This window comes from Gavia stellata, chromosome 12 (assembly GCF_030936135.1).
Source record: "Gavia stellata isolate bGavSte3 chromosome 12, bGavSte3.hap2, whole genome shotgun sequence".
NCBI lineage: Eukaryota > Metazoa > Chordata > Aves > Gaviiformes > Gaviidae > Gavia > Gavia stellata.
The window spans coordinates 25753344-25778613 of NC_082605.1; the positions used below are offsets into that span (position 1 = coordinate 25753344).

A 25270-nucleotide genomic window follows, 5' to 3' on the forward strand; every position below is an offset into this window, starting at 1 on the left:
ACAGTACCTTGCTGACAGGGTCAGGCAATATTCATCATACTCGATCTTCAGGACGTTTTGGGCTTTTTCTGTCACTGGGCGGCTGACCTAGAGACAAATGCCATGAACATGAATGTGGACATGAGTTAAACTGTCTATAACCAGTACACCGTACAAGTCTCAATGCATATGGATCTATGATGTCCGAGCCATCTGTTTCATACTTCAATGCAAAGAGATGGGCAGGTAGGGTTTTCTGTCTTTTGTATTGCTGGTGTAATGAGGAATGCTCTCTATTTCAATATGGTGGTGGTGCTAAAGGAAAAAAAATCATTTAATCCAACTATAAAGGTAAGGATAAAGTATCAATCAGGGTTCAATTTTAATATGACAAGCTTAGGAGATGTTTAGTCTGACAAGTGTCAGAGCATTTTGGGCAAAAGTTTTGGCTATTCTTGGAATGAATGGAAGTAACTTTCTTCCTGACATGCAGACATTACACAGTGAAGCACTTCAGTTCAGTGAATGCCTGTCTGCAGCAAGGCTCTTTAAGAGCAAAAAAAAAAAACTTAAAAACTGCAGCTCAGCTAAAACCTTTTCCCTGACATGTAATGTATTAGTTGCCTACTAACAGCAACTAAGGAGAAACATAGCTTCATGGTATTGATACGTTGTTATTAACAAGCATCTATTATGCCAGTGACTCAGTGTTTCAAATGCACCCCAACAAGGACTTGCTCTGCAACTCCTTGTCACTTAATGGTGGAGTGTTTTGGCGATTCCTACCCCAGCTGGAAACCCATAGTTAGTTTTAGACTATCAGGTCTCTAGGGTCATCAGTGTCCCACCTTTTCATAACCCACCTGTGCCATTCTGCTGGAATCAATTAGTAATTCTCATTTTGCATGTTTCCTAGATCCCCAAACTCCTGACTTGCCACCTCAAGCCCTCTTTCACATAAATACACCTTGGCATATTAGCTATAGAACATTATGAAGGTTCTTGGCAGGAGGTATGTAATGGATGGCTAGGCAAGAAACAAAGACCTCTCCAGCCCAGTATTTCCTGTTGCACAGGTACTGGTGCCAGTGGATGCTTAGGGAAAGAGTGTAAGAACAGGATAATTGTGTCCAGTTTCTGTAATCTGCAATTTAGAAATTTACTGAAGAAAAGACTGTTTATGTCATTGCATGTGATAGCTTCCAATACACCTTTTCACCATCAAATTGGCTAATCACTTTTTGAACCCATTAATGCTTTTGATGAAAACAGTTAAAAGGCACATGAAAACCAGACAAATGAAGGCTTATATAAATTTTGAGTGGCAGGAGTTTAAAACCAGGCAGACTAAGCCCTAATGAATATGTTCTAGGGAACAACCATGTACTGGCTGACGACATGAAAAGGGGAATGGACAAAATGGGATAATAAATCTTTTCTGTCTCCAGTTTCATGATCAGATGGTAAATCTGATTTTGGCTTGTATTATTTATGCAGCCTGAATAAGGCTGTCATATTAAGTCACAGCCTTACAGATAATCTTTTATGTTTGCTTTATATTATTTTTCCTTTTATCTCCTGTAAGAGGCAAGGGAATCCCCTGATAACAGGTCCATCCCCTTGTTCCCCTTGCCCTCAGCTGGATATGAGACATAAACCAGCAAAGCACTAACAGCCCACTATACAACTTTAATTCCAGCCTATAATACAGATGAGGCATTACCTTCATGCCTGACACAGCCAAGGTGTTTTTCAGTCGGTATTTGCCATCCTTCTGGGGATATGTGTACAGCAGAACATCATTCATCTATATGAAGAGAAAGACAAAATCAATAATTTGCAATATGGCTTGCAGGTCTGCCCATTACTCCTGGGGGAGATACTCAGAACAAGCAGTAACTTGATGAACTGCTAGGACTGTTACTAAAGACAGGCCCAAGCCACAGAGCTTAGATCAAGACCTGCATTTCCACAAAACTCTGGGGAGTCTGCATCCAGGACTTTGATTTCTTCCCGTTTTTGACTGTTGCTAATGGCTAAGCAAGTAGATAATCAGCTCTTTTTTATTCAGCTTGGGTGAAACAGTTGCTTGTTTTAAGGGCAATGCCATGTTCAAGTAGGGAAAGCAGGCTCTGTGTTTACTACCTGGCAATGCCAACTAACTGCCCAGGATGCTGCAGCTCTGACTCTCTGTGTCCCCCTGACAGTGAAGCTGCGGTGAGGCTAGCAGTATGGCTGGGCTTCACGGACTTCCATTTTCTGGGCAAAAGGGAAGTGGAAGTGAGAAGAGGTGCCACGGTCTGGGGGAATGATTCCGGGAGGAATGGTTTGGATATTTGAGAGCAGTAACTGTACTTCACTGCTAGCAAAACTCGCCTAGACATATGACAGCTTTGTTGAGTCTGTGGGCTGCAGCAGAGACCACGGAAGGGCAAAAAGAGAAACTTTTTTTCATTTTATGAGGAAAAAAAAATCTGTACCTTAAGACCCCGAATATTTCCATAGTTCTCACAACTCCTTGCAGAATGCATGTTTTTCAAACAGCTTCATACTAAATGCGTTCAGGTCTTCTCTGCTGTTTGCCTAACTTAATCATAGACATTATTGCAGCCTTTCACCTTCATGCCAATAAACAAATAAATGAAACAGCAGAACTGGACCTTGTAGGTCTTTGCTGGCCTCTTTTTCCCTTACTACTAGAAGGCATAGCAGTATCGGTAGGCCTTAACATTGCCAAAATAACGCTTGTATGTATGCATTCTCTGCTTTACTTCAATGAGCAGGTCATGTTCTCTTGCCTTTCCCAGGCCTCTCACATCAGTACCAATATGCGTAAACTCAGACAGCCCCTTGATTACTGTGCTGGGGTACTATGAACAAAGATGTGCAAGGCAATGTAAAACCAAGGCATAGGTAATACTGTGTGATGCCAGAGACACGGCATCTTAAAGGCAGAAATGCTCAAGAAATTAAAAAGTAGACAGAAACCAGCTTCACTTGGTTTCCTCTGACATTTAAATATAGCCAATTGAATGGTAATAATATTATATTTTGGAAGGAAAACTGTGATAAAGAGAGACGCAGAGAACAAGGGAGGAAACCAAAGAATGATTTGGCAATAAAATAATGTATCCTATATGACTGGAAATTTTGGGGTCTTGATAGTACTGCCTGACCACCTAACACTGCTGGTGTAAAATTTTCACTAATTTGCTTGCCTGAAAAAACCTGGAAAGTGGAGCCTTATGGATGTTTTCTTAAAAGGTCATAGTTCAGCTTTCTTACAGAGCAGAAACAATAGCTAAAGAAAAATGACATGGAATTAATACTCATGGGATTAAATCCTTATCACCTTGGACTTAACAGCAAAACTGTTGTTGCCTTTATTAGGTTCATGAGTTCACTCGTGGAGACCAGTTCATTAAGTAGCTGTTTGATTCACAGCAAATCAGGCTTATGTGCATTAGCTGCCCATCTTTACAATGCGGATTCCCATTAACATGAGGCAAAATATATTGAAGAGTGACTTTCCCCAAAACTTTTACTTCAAATTTTACTACTTTTAAAAATTGAATTCCGTTTACTGAGTAGGCTCAGCCAATATTTTTGTAGAAAACGCTGAAACATTTCATTCTAACATTTTAACAAAAAGATTCCCATGCTCTCCTGCATTGGCCACTCTACTGTATATTTCTCTGTGTCTTTCTAGGAAGTCTTAACTCATGGGGAGTCTAAAGCCCTTTTAATATAACACTTCTCAACTGAAGATATAAAAGCATATTATCAAGTCAGAATAGTCTCATGTTCTCTTCTCTGTAGTCTAAAGTGGAGCATTTACTCCTTTTGCAACAACACAATAGGATTTCTTTAGAACAAGGTGACAAATGGCTTGTCACAGGGTTCTTCTGTGATTTACTTATTGCTCCATAAATTACCCTCCATGCTAACATTAATCCAATCAGCACAGTGACACCTGCACAGCACTGACCACATGATGATTCCCAGTTTAACCAGGGCTATGCATAACCAGAAAATTCATCACAACCTACTGCACACAGAGTATCTAGGAGGCTATGGCAGAAAAAACTGAGCATATGTAAACCTTTCAGTGAAAAGCAGATGAAAGCTATTTTCACTTGATATTACTAGTAGGAACTAGGACTCCGGCAGCCAGGTGGGAAAAAGGTAAAAAGGCAGGCAGACTTGATTGCTAACATTAAGAGGATACTCTGTGAAATAAGAGAATACTAGTGAAATCTCATTATTTGCGTGGTGATTCTGCTACCTCCTGAATGTTCAAAGGATTTTTTGAGAAAACAGGACTTCCTCTGCCAGTCATCAGTGCCAGTACTTAAGGCTTATTTCAAACCACAAGAAAAGGCAACTAGTTATAGGCACTAAGCCCAAGGATGTGAACTCCTAACAGAGATTTTCAGGATTCTGGCATAATGTGCTACTGGGTTTCTTGAATAGCAAGCCCCATTTATTTTATTTATTTATAAAGTTATATATTTTTTTAAAAAGCAGCTCATTCTTTTATTACTGTTGATTAAGGATGACACCCTGGTGCATACTGTTGTCATGACAGCTCTGGTTAATATCCCAAGATTATATTAAACATTCATGATGACTTTGCTTTTTAATTGCCCATTGGATTTTTTTTCCTTCCTTCTGTTTTTCTCCCCCACAGTATATAGCGGTGGGCTGTGACTCTCAGGTCCCACCAGCCACAGCTTGACACAATGAAATTATGACAAATATTTGAAGCTTGCTAAGAAAGGCACACATATTCATGAAGAAAGAAAGAGTTTGCACTTGCTGCTGTCTCCTTTGCCACATCTACACTGGAGACATGAGTGGTGGCTATATGAAAAGTATGGGCAGAACTAGCATCAGTACCAGTGGTTTCATGCATCCTCCTGCTTCACACTGCACACTGTACCTTGAAGCAGTGAGGACTGGGCCATGATAAAAGCTGATCTTGCAGCCCCTCAGGAATCTGTGGTAGAAGAGATCGACTGCCACAACCCTCAGGGGAGTTCTAGAAATCCTTGGGCTTCAGAGCCACTTCCTATTTGCCAGAAAACTTTTGAATAATTGGGATCACCAAAGTGCTCAGATATTGATATGGGAGCAGATATTCCTATTTTGCACTGCTCCATGCACACACAGAGCACATGAGCACAGAGCACACAGCTCCATGCACACCCCAAAACAACAACTGATAACACAAAGGATACGTCTGCTCTTTAATTTTTTCTTTTTCTGTTACTACTTTTCTTTTTCCCCCCTTCCTTTTATAATCCCCTGTTGTGATGGGAACCCAATAACATTAGAGGTCAGTGCAAGTTTTCTAACCTACAGTGTCCAAATTTATTGATCCAAACAAGTTTATCTATGCCCTGCTGAACTGCTGGCATCCATACGTAATGCACTCTCTGTCTAAAAGCTCCTACCATGTGTTTGTTTTTTCTGAATCTTTTAAAGGATTGTTCATTATGAACCCTGTGTTGGTCTATTCAAGTTTGCATTAAACATCCCCTGAGTGTCTGTGGAGCAGCCTGAATGTGTGCTGGGGCTGCATTTTCCAAGCCCTGACTCCAAAACCTCCTATACTCCATTCCTGCCAGCTAGAGCATTAAACAGTCTCCCATTTGATAGCAGCTTCCCGGACCCCACTTGCAACAGAAGCAGCCTTTGTAGAGAAATTCTTGGAAGGGTGAGATAAGAGACAGCGTCTGAGTTGCAAAGTCCTGTGTTTGGGGGGCAGTTAGGGGACCTGCCAGTGTCAGCAGCCCATACTGTGCTGCAAAGAGGCCCCAACATCCTTTTAAACAGAGACTGGACTCAGGAAACAGGCGCACAGCAAAACTCACCAAACATCCTGCCAGGAAACACCAGATTCAACAATACCATCAGCCTGCACAAAACAGCCAGCTCAAGTAACCTTGTGATACACACAACATACACCCACAGAAATATGCACATCAAAAGCCCCTAAATGTGTGTCCTACACACTCATGCCTATATGGGCTGTGCATAGACATACAACGCTCCTTATAGGCATATATTCAGAGCACAAGCACACACACCACCAAAGCACACTCTGAATGCACAGGCCAAGTAGGAGTGAGTCTGGCCCGCACCCAATTTTTATCGCATATTCTAAGTACAACTTTAGTTTGGTCGGCTCATCTCCTGGGATGTGTAGGGGTTGAATTCTCAGCGTTATCCTTCAGTGTATACTCTTCCACTGAAATTCTCTCCAGGTCCTGGGCTTGACTTAGCTTCAGTCAGAGTAAGTTCACTACTCAGAACTTCAGAAAATGCTTTTCATGTAAAAATCTGTTTTGGGTAGCTAAGGTAGATAGACTTATTTCATCCAAAGCTAAACCAAATTACACCTATACATGTTAGCTTCTGGTGATCTTTCTGAGTGGCAGTTGACATGTGAAGCATCAGAAAAAAAAGCCAGTTCTGAAAGGTTTTTTTGATTAATACATTAGGACAAATGCTTATCCTACCTCAGTTTTGCCAGTGGCTTCAAAGGATTATGATACGGTCCTTCGAAGATAAGGGCTTTAAATAAATGTGGGTTTTAAGAGACAGTGTTTAGGAGATTATTCTAGTCTTGGGGTTTTGGGGTTTGGGGTTGGGGTTTTTTCCACACAGTGTCCCCAGGAATCAGAATCAAGACAGCACGTGCGTTGGGCTGGATGCGCTGGCAGAGGGAAGGATATATTGATGCAGGCCTTGGCTGTTCCAAAAAGGTGTTGGCAGTGATGGTTGGTAGGGCCTTAAGACTGATGCAGTAAAGATGCTATATGCCAAGACAAAAATTCGTTGCCATAGCTATGCAGTAGTTGTCTTAATGTATCCACAGGCTAAATAGTCTGTTAAGCAATGCATGAGTGGTGGTGGCACAACAGAAATTCCACAGCATTAGCAGTGACAAGCAGATAATGCAAAAACGTTCAGGTGCTAATGCAGGAATTACCATATTCCACAGTGACTGCTTTCCTGCAATTTCACCATACATGGCATTGCTCTGCAACCTGAGGAGCTTTCAGGGTAGAGGAGACTGAGTAAAAAAATCACTGAACCCAAAGGCAGATATTTGCCAATAAGTTTCAAACTATTTCCAAGATCCAATCACCCCCACCCCAACAGGAGACACAATGCAGGAAGCCTGAAGAGGTTGCAACTTTAGTGTGTTAGAGAAGGAAAGAAGCCAGTTTTATGTGTCTCTCGGTTTTTGAAAGCAACCACTATGGTTTACTCTAGCTCCACCTCATACTTTGCATGACAGCACGTTTGGTCACAGTTTGCCTTTCTGACTGAAAGGAAGAAAAAACCCACTGTTTCTCAATACTGAGAGCATCTATTAACAACAGGACATTGGCTACTGTAATGTCTCCAGCTGCCAAGACACACTTCTGTCTTTGCAGTTAACATCCAGGTTTAAGCAGCTGAACTCTCCTCAGGAATCAAAAGTAGTTCCTAAACTAGAAAGTGCCAGAAACTAATTTCTGTGCTTTCTTTCTTCCAGTAATACTTTCAGCCTTTTGTGACCTTCAAGCTGATACAACCATTTTGGACTACTTGAAATTTATCTCAGTTTATCCCAAGTTTAAGTTACTTTCCTCTCAATGTTTATTACCAACCTGATTTCTGATCTTCCTTTTAAATTCTCTGTATCAGTTAAAATAGCTAAGTTTGTCACACTTTAGTATTTGCCATAGTAGTGGATTATGATGGCAGTTACAAACATACTGGAAGATGAAATGGTAACAACTTTTTGGAATTTGGTCCCAGCTTTAGCCAGAACTCCAAAGTGTTTTTGTAACACCAGCAAAGGCAAGTGTTTCAGAAGAGAGATCAGTAAGGAAGCAAGTATTATCTGTTATGAAGTGGTCATCAGTAGGCTTCAGAGTTACTACTGCCGAGAACACTTTTTCTTAAGCCCAGCTCCTGGAGATTCTGGCATGGCCATTCTCCCTTGGCTGCAGCAAAGTAATGATTTTGACATTTATTGCTGTTGTTACAGTCCATTGATGCCGACTCAGTAAAACAGCACTGCAGCAATCTCATATTCGAAGATTTGGGTGAAATCCATCACTTCCAGTACATGAAAGTCTGAATTCTCACAGAAACCAATGAAGTCATTAGAAAAGTGCAGTGCCAGCACTGTGTCTCATCCCATCTGATCTTTGATTATGACTGCAATACATGATCGAGGAGGCAAAGAAGCTTGTGCATCCACTCATGCACAAATAGGAAATATTAATAAGAGGGAGAAATAAGAAGAATTAATGGCAAAATGTATGACTTCTGTAATAAGCCATCTCTTCTTGTCACAATGGTCCCAGGGTGAAAGGCTGTCAGCACTTACAGAGGCTACAGCAAATATGTATTCCAGGCATATAAGCCATTTATTTAAAAATAAATTCTGCAAACAGTACTTTAATGTTAATAGCAGCAGTAATGCTCAGTTCTTTATGGCTTTTTTCCTGGAAAGGAGCTCTGAAGAATTTTTCAAAAACTAACAGGTAAGCAGGTAACAAACTCCTAAGACACAGGCAAGTATTGTTTTCCCCTTCATACTGATAAATGCATAAAAATGCCTGTGGTTACACAATAAGCTACCTGAAAAGTTGGGAACAGAGCTCAAGAGCCTGGAATCTCAGATACTCTCTAACTGCTCAATGTAGTGTGTCATGCAAAACAGAAAGCGAAGTGTTAATAGCATATCTCCAAAACAGAGGGTTTTAATCTGTTTTGATTTGCAAATACTTGCAATTTTTGCAGTAGGGTTGTGGACCCTTGTGAAGGGTATTCCAGCCAACTGATGAAAGGTTCATTTTTCTTAACTATCTCAGAAGAATTTTGCAAACCATCATTGAAAACTGTTGCTCTAATCAACAGGAGGCTGGAGGTGTGTGTTCAGAGGGACCAAGGCAATGCACAGAGTTATCAGGTAATTTACACAGATGTGGACAGCACGAACTAATACGCAGTCCTTGAGCTTCAAGGGTACAAATCCCTCCCAAGGGAGTCCAAAGAAAGCTTTCATAAACTTTAGCAGCAGCGTGTTCTCTGTTGCTTCTAATCAGATCTCCTAAGGCCTTAGGGTTGGCCTTTCAACTGTGAAGCTTAATTGCTGAAAGTATTCAGGAGCTCCCGTCCTCCTGATCACCTTGGAAACTTGCACTCCTTTGCAAAATTATGGCCTAGTCAGGGCTGTACATAGCTGTGGCACAAATGGAGGGCTGCACAGCCCCTATTCCTATATGCAGGGCCAATGGGACGTGTGAAAAGGGCTACAGCCCTGTTGGCAACAGAAACTGACTCACCACATCACTGCTGATGGTTAAATGATTTGCAGCCTGAAAGTTTCTGCCAGGGTTCAGGGCTGCAGAAGTGCAGGAGAAGATAACGAGAGAGACAGAATAAATATAAAAGAAATCTTACCAAGAACAAATGCCGAGGGTGCCTGTTTTTGCCAGAGACTTTCATCAGTGTTCCCTCTTTAACAAAGATCTGAAGGAGAAAACAGCAAGTTGTAATCCTGAGATGTCTCATTCTGAATCTTACTGAAAAAAGAGAATATTCTTCCTGGGGAAAGAGCTACCCTAACTGCTTTCATCAGTACAGGAAGAGATAGATACCTCAACACTTGCTTCTAGCCTTGCTGCTTATGATCTGGCTTAGTCTTTGCCTGGGTTAGCCCTGCTGCTCTTCATGGATTGCATTTGTATCAGAACCAAATGGTTTGGAAACCCACTTGTCCTCAGCCCACTGCTTCTGCACCGTGTGGACTGTGCTCAGAGGTGACTGTCACAGATTGCAAAGCTAACGTGTAGTGGGCTTCAGAAAAGAACTTGTCTTTAATAATCCTCTAAAACAGACCAAAAAGAATGCTAGATCCACATAACTATGCCTGCATACATAATTTGTACATGTTTGCAACCACAATACTTTGTTGGTCCATATTTTTACTATGTATGTAGATAGGACTATGTATGTAAGCAGTTAAACCAGCATACTAGAACTTGCAATAACATTTGAAAAGGTCTAGAATAACTGAACTACATCAGTGATTAAAAGTCATCTACTCTTTTCAGATGGAGAACAGAATATGGTGTAGTTTTCCACCCTAGAACAATTTATAATTGAAGAGACCAATCCCGCAAATTCTGTATGCTGTGCTTTGCAGAATTTGTTAAAGCATTGCCTGGCAAGGGCAAGTGAGAATACTGATGTTAGAGAAAAAATAGAGGTTGACTGCAGTATTTGGCTGATGAGTATTCTTACGCTACGAATATGCATGCCTTGAAAATTGCTTCATGAGTTTTGCTAAAGATATTGGTGCACTGAAGGGAAATTTAGAGTTGCAGAGATCAAGAAAGAAATCTTTTGAAGTGTAGAGGCAGGTTGGAGCTGAGGAAACTCAACAGGTTTGAAAGCCAGGAGAAGACATTTGCATTTGATGTGGATAGTAAGCCAGAGCTATACACTCTCCCACATTTCTGCTCATGTGTTGCTTAAAAATGATGTCTTGCATTAAAAGCACTGCTGGGGAATGGTGAGAATAAAAATTTGAAAACAACTAATTTCCCCTGACTTAAGGCTCTTACCCAGCCAAATAAAACTCCAAGCCTTTCCAGGCTACAAGTGATTCCTACTAGTGTTGCAACCTTTCAACAGGAGTATGTAAGGAGGAAAACAGCAGCTCCATCAAAACACAGTACACTTGGGGTGGCTGAGAACAACTGGAGTGAAAAGTCAAATGGCTGCTCTGTGTAAAAGCAGGGGTAATGTATGTCTTTCCCAGCTCGAGGCTCTCGGCACATCTCTTTGTGCACTGCCAGAATGATGGCTTTTTACACAAACCAGTGCTTCAACTCTTATCACAGTAGCGCAGTAAACAACACCTGTAGACGTCTGAAATCTGGCCATCCACACAATCAGAGATATAGCTGGCCGGAAACAATGCCCTTATCAGCATAGGTCTGCCTGCAGCACTCACCCTTCCTGGCTGGAGGAGGCCACTCTGCCCTCTCACACTGTGCTCAATGTGTACCAGCTTCTGCAAGTTTTCCTGGGGGAGAGAAACAGCATTTAGGAGACCGCAGGGTGACTGTTCTTTAGACAAGCAGGCAAACCTTCTTCCCTTACCCCTCCTCATCATTTTATTTCTCTAAAAGTGGTATTACAGAATTAAGTTTCAGAGAGAACTGAGCCCAGGGATTTTACGCCCAGAAAGTCTTCTTCCAGCCTTAGAGGTTTTATAAAACCTCATCACCTGCATTCATATCTGTTGTGACCTTCTATACTCCTGTTACCTCTGATACCTCAGTTCACCTTCAAAAGGGCCTGCTAACTCCATATGGTACTTATACATTGGCCTCTTTGCTGACTTTCTTGCTCTGGGAACTAATAAACTGGATGCAGAGACAAAGTACAGTATCTGCTCCAAAGGCCTGTGCATTAGTGGCATGACATGGATAATCCAAAGCATGCTTGGATACTATAAGACTGTTGCTAGGATTATCTGGAGGTCTATGTTCTGTGATAACGGATTAATGGCTTTGCAATAGGGGATTTAGAAGGTTAACTAGTAAGCAGGCAATAAAGCTGCATCTCTCTTTTGATGCTTTGCAAAGATTGGGAAGTTCATTATCAAACTCTGATACCATTAACTGCCTACCTGGCCTTAAAGCACAGTCACTGGGCACTGGCATGTGGCATGAACTTATCTATGAAGATGGTAAATACGATTAATCTAGCTAAGCCTGTGCTCTCATAAAAAAAAGATTGTATTGGATGACTATACAAAGGAGGAAGAAGGGATGTCTGTACCTTTGCAATATTGCTAGAGTCTTTTCAAATCTCCTTCTGTTTAGCAGGTGAGGCTGCTAAAACTGAGGCTTGTACATAGGATTCAGCTGTGGTATTGTCTGGTCAGAACAGTAGAATGGGCTGCACAGCAGCAATGAGTCATCACTGGAATATGTCTAAAAATTAGGAGTCTCTTGTCTAAGTTAGCCATTGTATCCTAAATCCTCAGTTACGCACCCAGATAAACTACAGACTAAGGACCATATTTGATATAGCTTCATGACCTGGCAGCCTTTGACTACAGTTTTCTGCTATGACAGATAATGGTCTGTTTTCCTATGCTCCATTGACCGGCATTAAAATACCCCTGGGCTTAGTTAGACACGATTAGATTGTACAGTGTATCTGCCTGATAGAAATTGGTGCTGTCTACAGAATCAGCTAATTAAGAAGGCTATCACAGATACCAGAAAGAGCGTATCCATGTCAACATGATGGTCTGTCAAGGCTAATTTACCCTGGATTTCAGCTAACACAATTAATGTACCTGTCTCAGCTTGCTTTTTGAGATGGGCCTGAAATACCTCCATATGTTACTACCCTGATGAAATATTACACTTGTTTAGCATGATACTAAGTTTAGTTCTTAATCAGTAACTGCATATCGAACATATGGAAACACCTACAAGCCTTGACCAGCACAGGGCTGCATTGTGCCAAGCAATGTAACTGGCAGTTGACACATTTTCCAGAATTTCAGCTGTCATGTATCTCTTTTGCAATGCAGAAAGTAACAAATGGAATTTTTCAGGTCACTTCTAAAATACTATAGGCCAGCAAAATGGAAACAGAATGTATAAACTAATAGCACAGGAAATACCAGGGATCATGGGACAGCTGACATTTGCAAAAGGCATTTGCAAAGGACTTTCCCATCATTAAAGGGTATTTTAGCCATAGCAAAACGTGTCAAATTGACAGCTACCACAATGGAATCCCATTCTTCATCCACAGAAAAGGCAGTGCCCTCCTCTGAGCACACTCATGGCTAATGCTAGTACTACTCATTGGGGTTTCTACAAGAGTGAGAGGAGAAGTTGCTGGAGCTCGGATACACCTCAGCTTTTCTTAGGACTGCTGGCAGAGGCGCCTGCTGTAATGCTGACATTTGCAATATGGACACATGTTCACCAGGAAATGGACAGAGATGTAGCAAACTCATTTCCTGTAGGAAGTCAAACAGCCATCACATGTGAAGGAAAGTGATTTATCTGGGAATGTGGGCATCTGAGGGCGGTATAGTTTGCCTACAGTTCCCCTAAAATTCCCTGTTTATATAGTTTACTTCATTCTCCTTAAAACTATCATCATTCTCCTTTCAAATATCCTTCACAAGCTATGATTAAAAAATGAAAAAAAAGCTCCACCCAACTAGTACTGCAGATGTGGGTGGCTGAAATCTTTCTCTGGCCATTTTAGCAGTGAACTGCAGCTTCCATCCTATTATCATTATGTCTATGCAGGAGGAACGCCTCCCCAAGGAATTCACCAGCTGTTAATAGCAACAATGATTTATAGCTCTTAGCATCTCAGGGCCTCTAACAGATTGCAGAAGTTCAGAGAGCAATACAAACCCTGCTTAGTTCAACTAGTGAATGTCTTCTGGAGTTACAGATAGACTTAATGCTATGTGGTGATGGTATGCCTTACGCCTCTGTTTGCACATCTGTAAATTGTGAATAATATTTTCGCATACATCCTTCATCTAGTTGACCTACTGCATTTTTACCGTGTCACACAGTCTGAATTCACTGCTTCACCCAGTGCTTCCATTCCCCTGCAGCTAGAGGGCAGAGATGTTAAAGGGAATATGCTGAGTCAGAAGTGATGGTGCCTAGCTGTAGTGGCCTCCAGCATGTGTCTTTCCCTAACAATTCCTGTGCATTCATTCCTTCAACCTTAAAATCCTACCTGAAAAGAAGCTCTTACTAAGAAGGGTTGACATTTAATTTCTTCCCTTTGTCTGCATTGATGCCCAGGTGTTTTTTCTCTTTGTCTCTTGAATTTCATGTTTTGGTGCCTGAGTGATTATTAACAACCCTCTCTCTGCTCAGTAAATGAAATAATAAAGAAGTTAATTGAATACCATCTGTAGTTAACCATAGGGAAGGATGCTGCAATGCCAAAGAGATCTTTAATTTAGCAAAGGCACTGCAGAGAGGTGGGTGCTGGTCTCTTCTCCCAAGTGACTAGTGACAGGACTAGAGGAAATGGCCTCAAGTTGCACCAGGGGAGGTTCAGGCTAGATATTAGGAAAAAGTTCTTTACTGAGAGAGTAGTGAAACATTGGAACAGGCTGCCCAGGGAGGTGGTAGAGTCACCCTCCCTGGAGGTATTCAAGGAGCGTGTGGATGTGGCATTGTGGGATGTAGCTTGATGGGCATGGTGTTGGGTGGGTTGGTTTTTGGTGTGTTGTGGTTTGTTGTTGTTGTGTGGTGTGGTGGGTTTTGGTTTTTTTTTTTTTGGGGGGGGGGGGGTTTTTTTTTTGGTTGGACTTGATGATCTTTCCAACCTTAGTGATTCTGTGATTCTGTGATTTTGTGAAAATCCCAATGCAGGATGTTAAATTCAGCAATGTTCAAATGAGAAATAAAATGTGAAAGCTTCCCAAAAGATATGATACCTTCCCAATCACTTGAAATCCCTGTGATCCAATGCAATGATAAAATACTTAAGATGAGGCACCTTTTGAGAAAGAAACACTTCAGTGTAACCACTCACTATTGCATGAAATGCAGGATGCCTGGAATGAGGTGCTTTGTTCTCTAACATGCATGCTGTTGAACACAAACCACGTAATAGTCAACATCTTTCTTAGCAACTGCATGTACTCCTTGGTAATCTAAATACCTTGAAAAGAAGTGCTTAAAAATGGTATTTTTTGAAATTTTGGACTGTAATATGACTATTTTCTAGGTCTAACAAGCCTACAGTTTTAGCATAAAAAGAAATGTAATCTGGCTACTCTACAGAATGACTCTGAAACTATGGACTTACTGAGCAACATTTAATTTAACTGCAAAGACTGTAGCTTTTTAATGACTTGAGCTGAATGCTAGGACTGTGCAACTAAAGCAAACATGGACCTCAGGAGAGAATTTAGCTGCAGGTGTGGGTCACTAGTATGACAAAAAGAAAGGCACAGTCTTTAGTTATCACCCAGAGGTCCACCAATTCCTCTGGAACCTGCTGGATCCTGTGTCTGACAGTCTCTCTGCTGCCTCCTATACCTCCCAACACTGCTTCTTACTGATGTCAGTAGAGAACTCCTATCATCTTAGACAAAAATCAGACCTAGATCCTTGGAAACAAATGATCATAAGACCAGCTATATACAGGCTATCTTTGCCAGTAAATTAGGACTCTAATATCATGTAAGCAAGATTAATAAATTGCACTGACCTTGCAGAAACTGTTCGTTACTTTGGAAAACTGTGTAACTTATTTAGATGCCTGAATCTGAATTTAGACATGAGCTCTAACCTATGAAAGTCTTGGCCAGTCTATTTGGTTGTGTGATCATTTGCAAGACTATAAACCATGACCTATTCTTCTGAAGTAAAATGGGATTCCAGAATTGTGGGAAAATTATGTAAATTAGCTCAGAATGTATCTTTGACAGTACATTTGTGATGTTTTCAACATTTCATATCTAAAAACATCCCAGGGTAGAAATAGAACCATGAAAATTTCCATCTCTCACTTCATTGCTCCACATACCATTTCAGCAACCCCAAGAGGGAAAAAAACTTTGTGCTGCTTGCTACGGTGACTTACATCTTGCACAGCTGCACTAAAGGGCATAGACCAACGCCGTATCTGCAGTACTGTAAACCAGATCTGCATAAACCCTTGAGTCTCACCCTGGACGAGGCTTCAGAATTTAGCAGAGATATGCATTCACTTCAGCAGATGTGCAGAAAAGACACTATCGATCAGGAGAGCATGTGCCATGGTAGGACTCACCGCTTGGGGCATGCTGTCGTTGGCTCGGTCTGTGATTTCAGAAATGATGAATAAGGCAGCTGAGGGATGAAGCAAAACAAACACCGTAAATCACATAAAAGAGTAGGAAAATAACCCCAATCCCTTCTGTTTGCAAGGGCATCTTTAAACAAAAGCAAACAACATCCCCAACTTCTCTGGCACCTTCAGAATGCAACTGCCCAGCAAATTTAAGACACAGCACAGTGCTGTCAGTTCCCCTTCCCTTCATCATTCTCTTGTGTGAAAAACTGTGCATCATACTTGTGCTGACCGAGAGAGCTCATGCAGTCCCTTTTAAGCACCTAGCATGGCACAAAGTCTTTTTGTGATGTTTTCTACTTGCAGATTTTTGACAATTGGAGCTTGTGGTAGGGAGAGATTAATGTAACCCAGCTTCAGTTATCCAAAAGCATGGCAATCTAAGGTGATCTGTTTCCCCTTACTGCCGAGGGAGAGGACAGGTCATCCCTTTCTGACAGAAGTGTATATGAAGTGGTGACATGAATTAACACCTGGATTCTCCACTGGCAAATAACTTGGGCCAGGGCATGTTTGCTGGGCCTGAGAGCAGTGGCATAAGGCTAAGGCCCTTATCTCAAATCTCTTCCCCTGTGGAACAAGGCATGCTATCTGTTTCTGGGCATAATCTGGGAGCATGCTAGCCATTGCTGGCCAGAAATACAACAAGCATGTACTAATCACAACCAAGAGGGGCAATTGTGGCCACAGGACTTGAGTGTCTGCCCTGGCCTTGTTTAAATTACTGGTATAGTTGTAGTCCCACTGTCAGTGACTAGGGTCCTAAATCTTGCATGAGACTCTACTCTTGGTCAGAACAGATTGACCTTCAGTCAGTTGCAGACCTTACTGCTATGAGTTGGTTTGGATTTACACTCAGTGCAACAGTGAGGTGAACTGGTTTCATTAATACAATGTTATTCCTGCTTACTCCAGCCTGGAAGCTACTCCCACTGAGGCCACAGCTAAACCTTGCTTTGACTTCAGTTGGGAGTAAGAGACTTCTGCTTTATCCATCTGATTTGTTGGAAAGGATGGTGTTAGCAGCTGAGTATCTGAATTTGTTCTTGATTGTGTAGAACTGATTTTTATGCAATATCTTCCAAGTTTACTTAGGCTTAAGGAATCCAGAATACGGATATATGATTCAAACCTCCTGCGTTTCTCCAAAGTTCACAGAGCACAGCATGCATACCATAGATAATGGTACACAAACAAGTGGGTGGAGCCATCCCAATTGACTTTACAATAACCAGGCCAAATATGGACGGAGCCAAAGAAGACTAGGATTTCCCTGATGACTGGGGCAGAACGACAATATCTGCACCATGCTTGTATAGACAATAATTTCTTCTTCTGTAAGTTCATCGTGTCAAAACTATGGGAAGTCCACGTTTCAATGAAAAAAATATAGGGTTCTTGCCCTAAATAATTTGTCTAAATTAGTAATCAGTTCTTATAGATCTTACATCTAACACAAAATCTTGAAAATAATCCTCTTCCATATACTACCAGTATAGATCCTGTACCTCTTTAGAAGCAGAGTTAGCAAAGCAGACCTTTTGTTCTACCCATTTCATTTTACCTTGTGTGGCTTCATACTCTGTAGAATCAGGGCAAAGATTATTCAAGTAATCTGTAGAAAATAATCAAACACAGACATCCAGCAATCAGAATAGAGATCCACATAATTTTTAGTGTTATTAGCTAAAACATAAAATCCTAATCATAGAATCATAGAATGATTTGGATTGGAAGGGACCTTAAAGATCATCTAGTCCAACCCCCCTGCCATGGGCAGGGACATCTTTCACTGGATCAGGTTGCTAAAAGCCTCGTCCATCCTGACCTTGAACAATTCCAGGGATGGGGCACCCACAGTAATGTCCCATATCACTTTATTCCCAGATAATTAAGTGTATATAGCCTCTTTCCAAAGCAAAACTCATCTTTGACTGCATTCCACTTTGAGGATCAATTCAAGAGCATTGATACAGATTTGGACTCATCATATAACTTGGCAGGTATAAACGAATAAACAGAGAGTGACAAAGATATTTCCTTCTTTCTCAGCCAAGAGAATTGCTGAGTAGCACCACTTTACAAATAATTGTTCTTCTAATGAATTCTGTTTTCCCATCTGAATGAATGGTGTTGGCTGTTATGACTTTTTCTATATTTATAGTAAGTGAATTATATGCATTTTATAGACACAGGAAGGAGACTCTGGTTCTATACATGCAGAGTTCAATCATTACTGCTGAACTCGATCACATTCTAAAAATAGGTTCTGTGAAATATACACACAATATGACTTACTTACATTTACAGCAATTATATTTGCATTATATACAAACCTTTAACCTGCCAGTTTTATTCGGACTACTTGCCTTGGATCACCTGTCGGTTCTTTGTCTGTGTCTTTATGCTTTTAATGACTGTAGTATATAAGTGCCACCATTTTAAAAGACTAATCCTGAAATACTTCATTCTTATCTTTCTGATGAATCCAGGCTCCTGAATTCTGCATCCAAGAACTAGGCCTCTGTGCTTAGAATGGTGCTGTGCATGGATATCCATTCCCTTCAATGTCCTATCCATATACGTTTGTCTTTCTGGTGCTGTGCCCTCCCTGGTGTCCTGAAATCTACCTGGCTTTTACATGCATTCAGGAAAGCATCTGCCTATACTCAGGCAGTAAGGGGTTGTACAGTGTTATCAGGCAATATTTAGCGTTCCTTTTCACAGCTGCAAGCTCTGTCCTTGGCTATGGGCATTTAACTGAGTGGGCAACTCCTTTTGGCTGTAGTGCAGTAATTGGCAAGCAATAGCCTCATAAAATACCCTTCCTTATCTGGTAGAAACAGCCAGTTATGAACACAGAAGTACACCTGCATATTTTAATTTTTTTTTTTACCCTGTCTAGAGAATCTGAAAGACTGCACTGTTCCAGACCCACCCTGTCCTAGCAGGCAAACAGGGGCTTGGTTTCTTGAGGTGAAGAACTGAAGCAGTAAACCTATTTTCTGCAATATCTTAATCCAGCAGACCTTATCTCACTACACACAAAAGCTTTCATTTTCCCAATTAGTGCTAGTACCTGACACAAAGAGAAGCTCGAATTGCTTCAAGCATAGATGGAATCCAATCACTGGAGCTGCACTGAAACCCTTCCAGCTCTCTCACAAAACACCATGCTTCACGTTTGCAATTTACCTTGTGGACCACAGAAACGGGCAGAGAAAATGAAGCATAGTGGGGGTATTTCTGACAGGTACATGCCAAATCTTTTTTCTTAGACGCAGTATTTGTGTGCGTGCACTAAAACCACTGTAAGGATCATGTGAGACTACTAAGTACTGCAGCCCACAAGTCTGGAAAGTTGCCCTTAATGTAGACACACCCAGAGAGGGAAGCAAGTCAGACAGAAAAAAAGTCCTACTATTGGCATCCGGTGTTCATTTGTATTGCTCCTACTAAAAAAGCAAAACCAGCTGTGAATAATGAGTTGCATCCTTGATCAAAGTGTCTGGAGCAAGATGAAACTGCTGCTAATCTGTGCTGTGGAAAAAAATTTCATATGGTCACTTTGTTCTGCTGCATTTATAGGAGTCCCTTCTAATATGCTGCGCCCTTCATCAGCTGTTGAGTATGGGCAGGGTTTATGGCTTCCTTTTTACTGTCCCACGCATAAGTCATCTTGCATCCCCCTCCATCCACACATATACATACTCCCAAAGCATTTCTCCATCTTTATGTCTATGGATCCCTGCTCTTTTGTGTTCTGATCTGACTAAATTACTTGACAACACTGAGATTCATTGTTACATTTCACTATTTGCTTCCCCAACCAGTTCATTAGTTACAAACCTAAACTTCACAATTCCTTCTAGGGGCCATATTTTGCTCCAGAAAGCTTGCTCCCCTCACAGGCTCCTAGATTTGCTGTGGCTTGCAGAGAATGAGCCACCAGAGGGAACACAACCCCCCTTGGAGACACTCCAGGTGAGAGTGATATATATGGTCCTGAACGTAAAGGGAAGGCGTTACTGTAAATGTAAAATCTGTAAATGTACTGTTAATGTAAATTCGGATCTCTGCCTCCTACGATGCCAATAAATTGGACTGGGATTTTGACTTAAAGTTATCTCTAGCCTTAGGTGTGCTGCACATGGGGCTTAGGGTGCAGTACTGAGTACAACTGCTTTGTTGATGGAGTAGAAGGAGATTGTGCTTGCCGCTGTCATACAGGATGCAGTGCAGTCCACTGTCCCCTACTGTCTCTGATAATTGTCCTTGACATAAATAAAATCAAACCTGTTTGCTGGCAATGAGGTTGAACTCTGCCCCTCCTAATTTACAGAAGGAAAAAGCCAGGAAAAAGCACCTGACTTTACACTTTTTTGTGACCTTTCAGCATGGTTGTGCTGAAGAAGTGCCTGCTCCTTCCCAGGCTCCCTGACATTTCCTGCATCCTGTTCTAAGCATATTGAAGTTCCCAGGAAATCCCACACTGCTTCAGCCCTATTTTAGCTGTCTTGGCATCAACGTGTGGCACAGTAGAGGCATGGAACATCATGGGAGGGTTTCCACTGAGTACCTTTGAGAGTGATTTTACTGACCTGTGAGCAGCACACGATACTGGAAGACACGCTGCACCACTTTCAAAAGCTGGTGTTTCACACTCTGAGGGCTGCCACCAGAGCTCTGCTGTCCTCAGTGAAAGGGAAAGGAAACACAAAGATCAGGGATGTGTGAGCTCAGCAGCAAACTGTCATCTCCACCTGATGTGTAGTACAAAATTTTGCTACCAGTTGCATGCACAAATTCCATTGGATCATTCCCAATTTACCTGGCTTGCTAGGGGGTATTGTCTTTGTGACTATAAAGGAGTACTGTAAACAGTTTATTTCCTATGATATCATTCACAAATAGTTTGGACTCAGAGGGAAAAGGGAGGAAAGCAAAACCATTTAGAAGGTAAAGGTTGGATAAAGATTTTAGGGTGGCATCTGAAGACAGAGGTATCAGATCTCAGCGAAGCTTGTAATCATTCCTTTTTTGGACTGAAAGTTTCTTCTGCTTGCAACTGTATTCTGGCTGGGTGGCTGGGCCCAAAGGGTTGTGGTGAATGGAGTTAAATCCAGTTGGCGGCTGGTCACAAGTGGGGTTCCCCAGGGCTCAGTTTTGGGGCCGGTCTTGTTTAATACCTTTATCAATGATCTGGATGAGGGGATTGAGTGCACCCTCAGCAAGTTTGCAGACGACACCAAGTTGGGAGGGAGTGTTGATCTGCTCAAGGGTAGGAAGGCTCTGCAGAGGGATCTGGACAGGCTGGATGGATGGGCCGAGGCCGATTGTATGAGGTTCAACAAGGCCAAGTGCCGGGTCCTGCACTTTGGTCACAACAACCCCATGCAACGCTACAGGCTTGGGGATGAGTGGCTGGAAAGCTGCCCTGCAGAAAAGGACCTGGGGGTGTTGATTGACAGACGGCTGAATATGAGCCAGCAGTGTGCCCAGGTGGCCAAGAAGGCCAACGGCATCCTGGCCTGTATCAGAAATAGTGTGGCCAGCAGGAATGGGGAAGTGATCGTGCCCCTGTACTCGGTGCTGGTGAGGCCGCACCTCAACTATGTTCATTTTTGGGCCCCTCACTACAAGAAGGACATTGAGGTGCTGGAGTGCATCCAAAGAAGAACAATGAAGCTGGTGAGGGGTCTGGAGCAGAAGTCTTACGAGGAGCGGCTGAGGGAACTGGGGTTCTTTAGTCTGGAGAAAAGGAGGGTCAGGAAAGGAGGTTGTAGTGGGGTGGGTGTCAGTCTCTTTTCCAGGTAACAAGTGATAGGACAAGAGGAAACAGCTTCAAGTTGCGCCGGGGGTGGGGGGGGGGGTGGGTTAGATTGGGTATTCAGAAAAATTTCTTCACTGAAAAGGGTTATCAAGCATTGGAACAGGGTGCCCGGGGAAGTGGTTGAGTCACCATCCCTGTCGGTATTTAAAAGATGTGGCGCTTAGGGACATAGTTTAGTGGCAGGGTTAGGTTTACAGTTGGACTCAGTGATCTTAAGGGTCTTTTCCAACCTAAATTATTCCATTCTATAAGGGCTCAATTAAAATAGAAAACTTGCTGTATATCTGTCAAGTGTCACAACATTGCTGTGGAAACAACAGCAAGCCACAAAACTCAATCCTCAAAAGTCTCCACATCTCCAGAGGCACCAAGAAACAGCAGCTTACAGGACCCGACAGGAGTGGCACAAAACTGAGCTGGTTCCTTACAAGGTCTGAGTCAAAAACCCAGTCAAGTTTCATAGGGTTTCAGTGTTCATTGACCAACATTTCTGAAGTGTTTGCTACTTGTGAAGGGACAAAATGAGAATAGGAATCTAACTGTTTAAAGGAAGGCTGGCAAGAGACAACATTTTCCAAGGCAGTAGTGATGTTTCACGTTACTGTGTTACTCCTCTAACTGGCTGACTACTCTCAACAAATGTGCGTTCGGGGTTGTGCTGAGCATTCCCAGTCGCCCATACTCAAGTCAAATGTGCCAGAAACAAGATGAGGCCCTAAATTCTGTGTTGTTAGACTGGAAAGCTAATAGTAGTCATGCTTTAAAAAAATGCAATAGGAAAGGACTGAGAGACACCTCCCCCTCATTTGTGTATGTATGCATGCATGCCAGAGGGCAAGAAGTTACAGAACTCACTGATTCTAGGGCAAAATCCTGCTGATCTCATCCTAGGACAAGCCTCATCTGCTTTCTTAGGAATAAGATCTAATTCTCAGGGTTGATAGTTAAGACAGAAGTGTATAGGTGTGTGGATGGGAGGGATGCTGGGAATACAGGCTCTCAGTAGAAACCCTGCATTTGCTGAGTTCATGTTCACAGCAGTGTGCGCCATCAGAGCTCCCCTCATCTGCTAGCAGGAAATTGTGGTGACAGGAAAAAATTGTGGTGACTGTAAGGTATCCGTTTGTAAATGCTGACTTCCAAATGTCTTTTGAAATTAATTGTTATCCTTAATATTTCACATGTGCTGCAGAGAAAAACACAATCCATACTCCATAGAGCTGGCATTCTAAATAACTTTAAGGTCCGATAACTAATTTATCCTTACAGCCCCTCTGCCACCTAAGTAAACAATGTCATTTCTCTTACCAGATAAAGATAATAAGAAACAGGGGTTCTAGACTCACAATAAAGCAGCATAGCTTTTAACCATTTTAGCTCAACAGAGTCAGTGTAGCCCAACTGAACTTTCTCATCCACATATGGGTTTATGCTTTTGAAATTATGTGAAGTGGCCACATTGCCAGTACTTTAAAATGTAATCAGGAATCTTTGAATTTCTGTGACATGTATCTTGATGGTGTTTTTCAGTTATTCAGCACAGATGACTGAGTTAACACAACTGGAAAATACATGTTTCTTGCTACAGGGCCAGAGGTTATAGGCCTAGAGGTTACAGACCATTCAGGGAGTCTAGATGAAAAGAACCCTCTGTGTGTCTGGCCAGTGGAGTTTGTGTCTTCCTATGCAGTTCAGTGTTGCCTGTCACAACATCCTCTGTAAACAGAGGAAGCAGTTAACAGGCATTTAAAAATGCAGAGAAATGCGATTGTAAAGATGTTGTGGGTTGATCGCTGCCAGCAGCTAAGCACCTACACAGGCTAACCCTAACTTCATCCTGGCCAGATCCAGTACCAAAGAAAGGATGGAAAACGCAGTGAAAGATGAGAAAATATGAAGACATGGTAATAATAATAGTTATTAACTTTAACACATCCTCAAAGAGCTTGATAAGTTAATAGGTGACTGAGAAACTACTCCACTGTGTGCATATATTTCAGCAAAACATACTCACAGATCTGTAGATTCACAAACATACATTCTGTATGCACACACAGGAGTGTGTGGGCAATAGACACAGACACAGAAACACGTCATGCACATGTGAACACCTCACTTCAGTTTTAGCACCAAGATGTGTGAAGAGAGCTATTCTCCCATTCTACCCTATGTGAACACTGGTGGAGTTGCAGAAAAAATGTCTTTGAGTAAGCCGTGTGGCATAACCATGTATTAGTGCAGGTAAAAAACTGTGAGAGCCTTACCTCAAACTCCTGAATTATGGTAGCCAGTTGGGAATATTTAAGGCAGGTTTCATCTAGCAAAGCCAAATTCCTATCGAACTGCACAATGTATGCTGTGTGGTGATTCAGCCTTGATTTTCTGGAGAGAAAAACATCAGCAACTTTCTGGTGTTCATCCCTAAGGCCACAGAAAGAAAAGAAGCAGAAAATAAATAAATAAATAAAAATTAAAGAAGGACAGCCGTACTTCTTTCTCATTGTGTAGACACACAGCGACTAAGGACATTGTGCAGCTAAAGCCTAGGTTAAGTGGCAGGAAAGAGACATACTGGACAACAAAACGGGCTGCTGTAGAATGGGCACAATGAGGGGCTGATCCTTCAGCTGTGCCTTTGCCATGGCAGCACCGTGTGTCCGTAGTGGGTAGAATGTCTCCTTTCTGGACACAGCTTTTGCTTCTCTAAACAGACCTTCCAGCTGCTGCAGTGCTTTTAGCACTGGTTGTAGGGGATAATATAACATCTTCAGTTGTAACATCGTATCTTCAGCTCTCCTTCATTGTCCCCTTCTTAGCACTGCCCCACCATCATCTGTCTCAGCACCCAGTTGCACAGTATGGAAATATTTATGAAGCATGTACAAGGAGAGAACAGGACAAAATCTGAGATTGCCAAAGAGAAATCATAGTTAAGAGAGGAACATGAGTTCCTGGGTTTGTCAGAGCAACAGAGTGTCTGGGGGAGCACAGGCACAGGGAAGGACTTACTGGGAGGTTCAAGGGTGGTGGTGATGTGGGAACCTGTATGAGCACAGCCCTATGCCATGTGTCATTCTGTTGTGTTGGCAGCATTTGCAATACAGCCCTCTTTTTTTCCCAGTGCCACAGAGTAGTTCTGGACAGAATCTTAGGGCATTTCCAGTTGTGTCCCTTTTGTCTTAGGGAACAGGCAGCATGCTGCTAGAGTAGGTCTGTGACTTCTGTAGTACACAAGAAGTCATTTTAGATCCCAGCTGGAAACACCACTTCTGTTTGTGTTGTAAGTGTATAAATCATAAATCATGGATTAAATTTTTTAAGTCTTTCTGCCACTTGTAACAGTTCCTTGGTGGACACGAACAAATATACAGTTCCCTTTAGCCTTTCCATTCCTTGTTGTGTGCTTTGATTTGAAAGTGCAGTGCTGACAAGGAGAGCTGTGCCCTGCATTTAGCATTGTTACTGAAAAGTTCTCCTGATCTATTTGAGTTCCTTAACTGCTCAGTGGCAGTGCTGGGATAGGATCAGCCA

At 42.0% G+C, this 25270-nt stretch overlaps 1 protein-coding gene across 1 annotated transcript in view; it reads right to left on the minus strand.

Moving 5' to 3' along the window:
• The window catches only part of FGD5 (FYVE, RhoGEF and PH domain containing 5), a 116224-nt gene that overhangs the window by 17096 nt on the left and 73858 nt on the right, over positions 1–25270 (minus strand). The window contains exons 7-14 of the mRNA XM_059823209.1: positions 24004–24160; positions 20508–20595; positions 17471–17521; positions 15847–15905; positions 11009–11080; positions 9451–9519; positions 1703–1786; positions 8–87 (exon numbers count right to left, since the gene is read on the minus strand). Coding sequence (XP_059679192.1) covers positions 8–87; positions 1703–1786; positions 9451–9519; positions 11009–11080; positions 15847–15905; positions 17471–17521; positions 20508–20595; positions 24004–24160 — 660 coding nt within the window. The remainder of the gene's footprint in view (positions 1–7; positions 88–1702; positions 1787–9450; positions 9520–11008; positions 11081–15846; positions 15906–17470; positions 17522–20507; positions 20596–24003; positions 24161–25270) is intronic.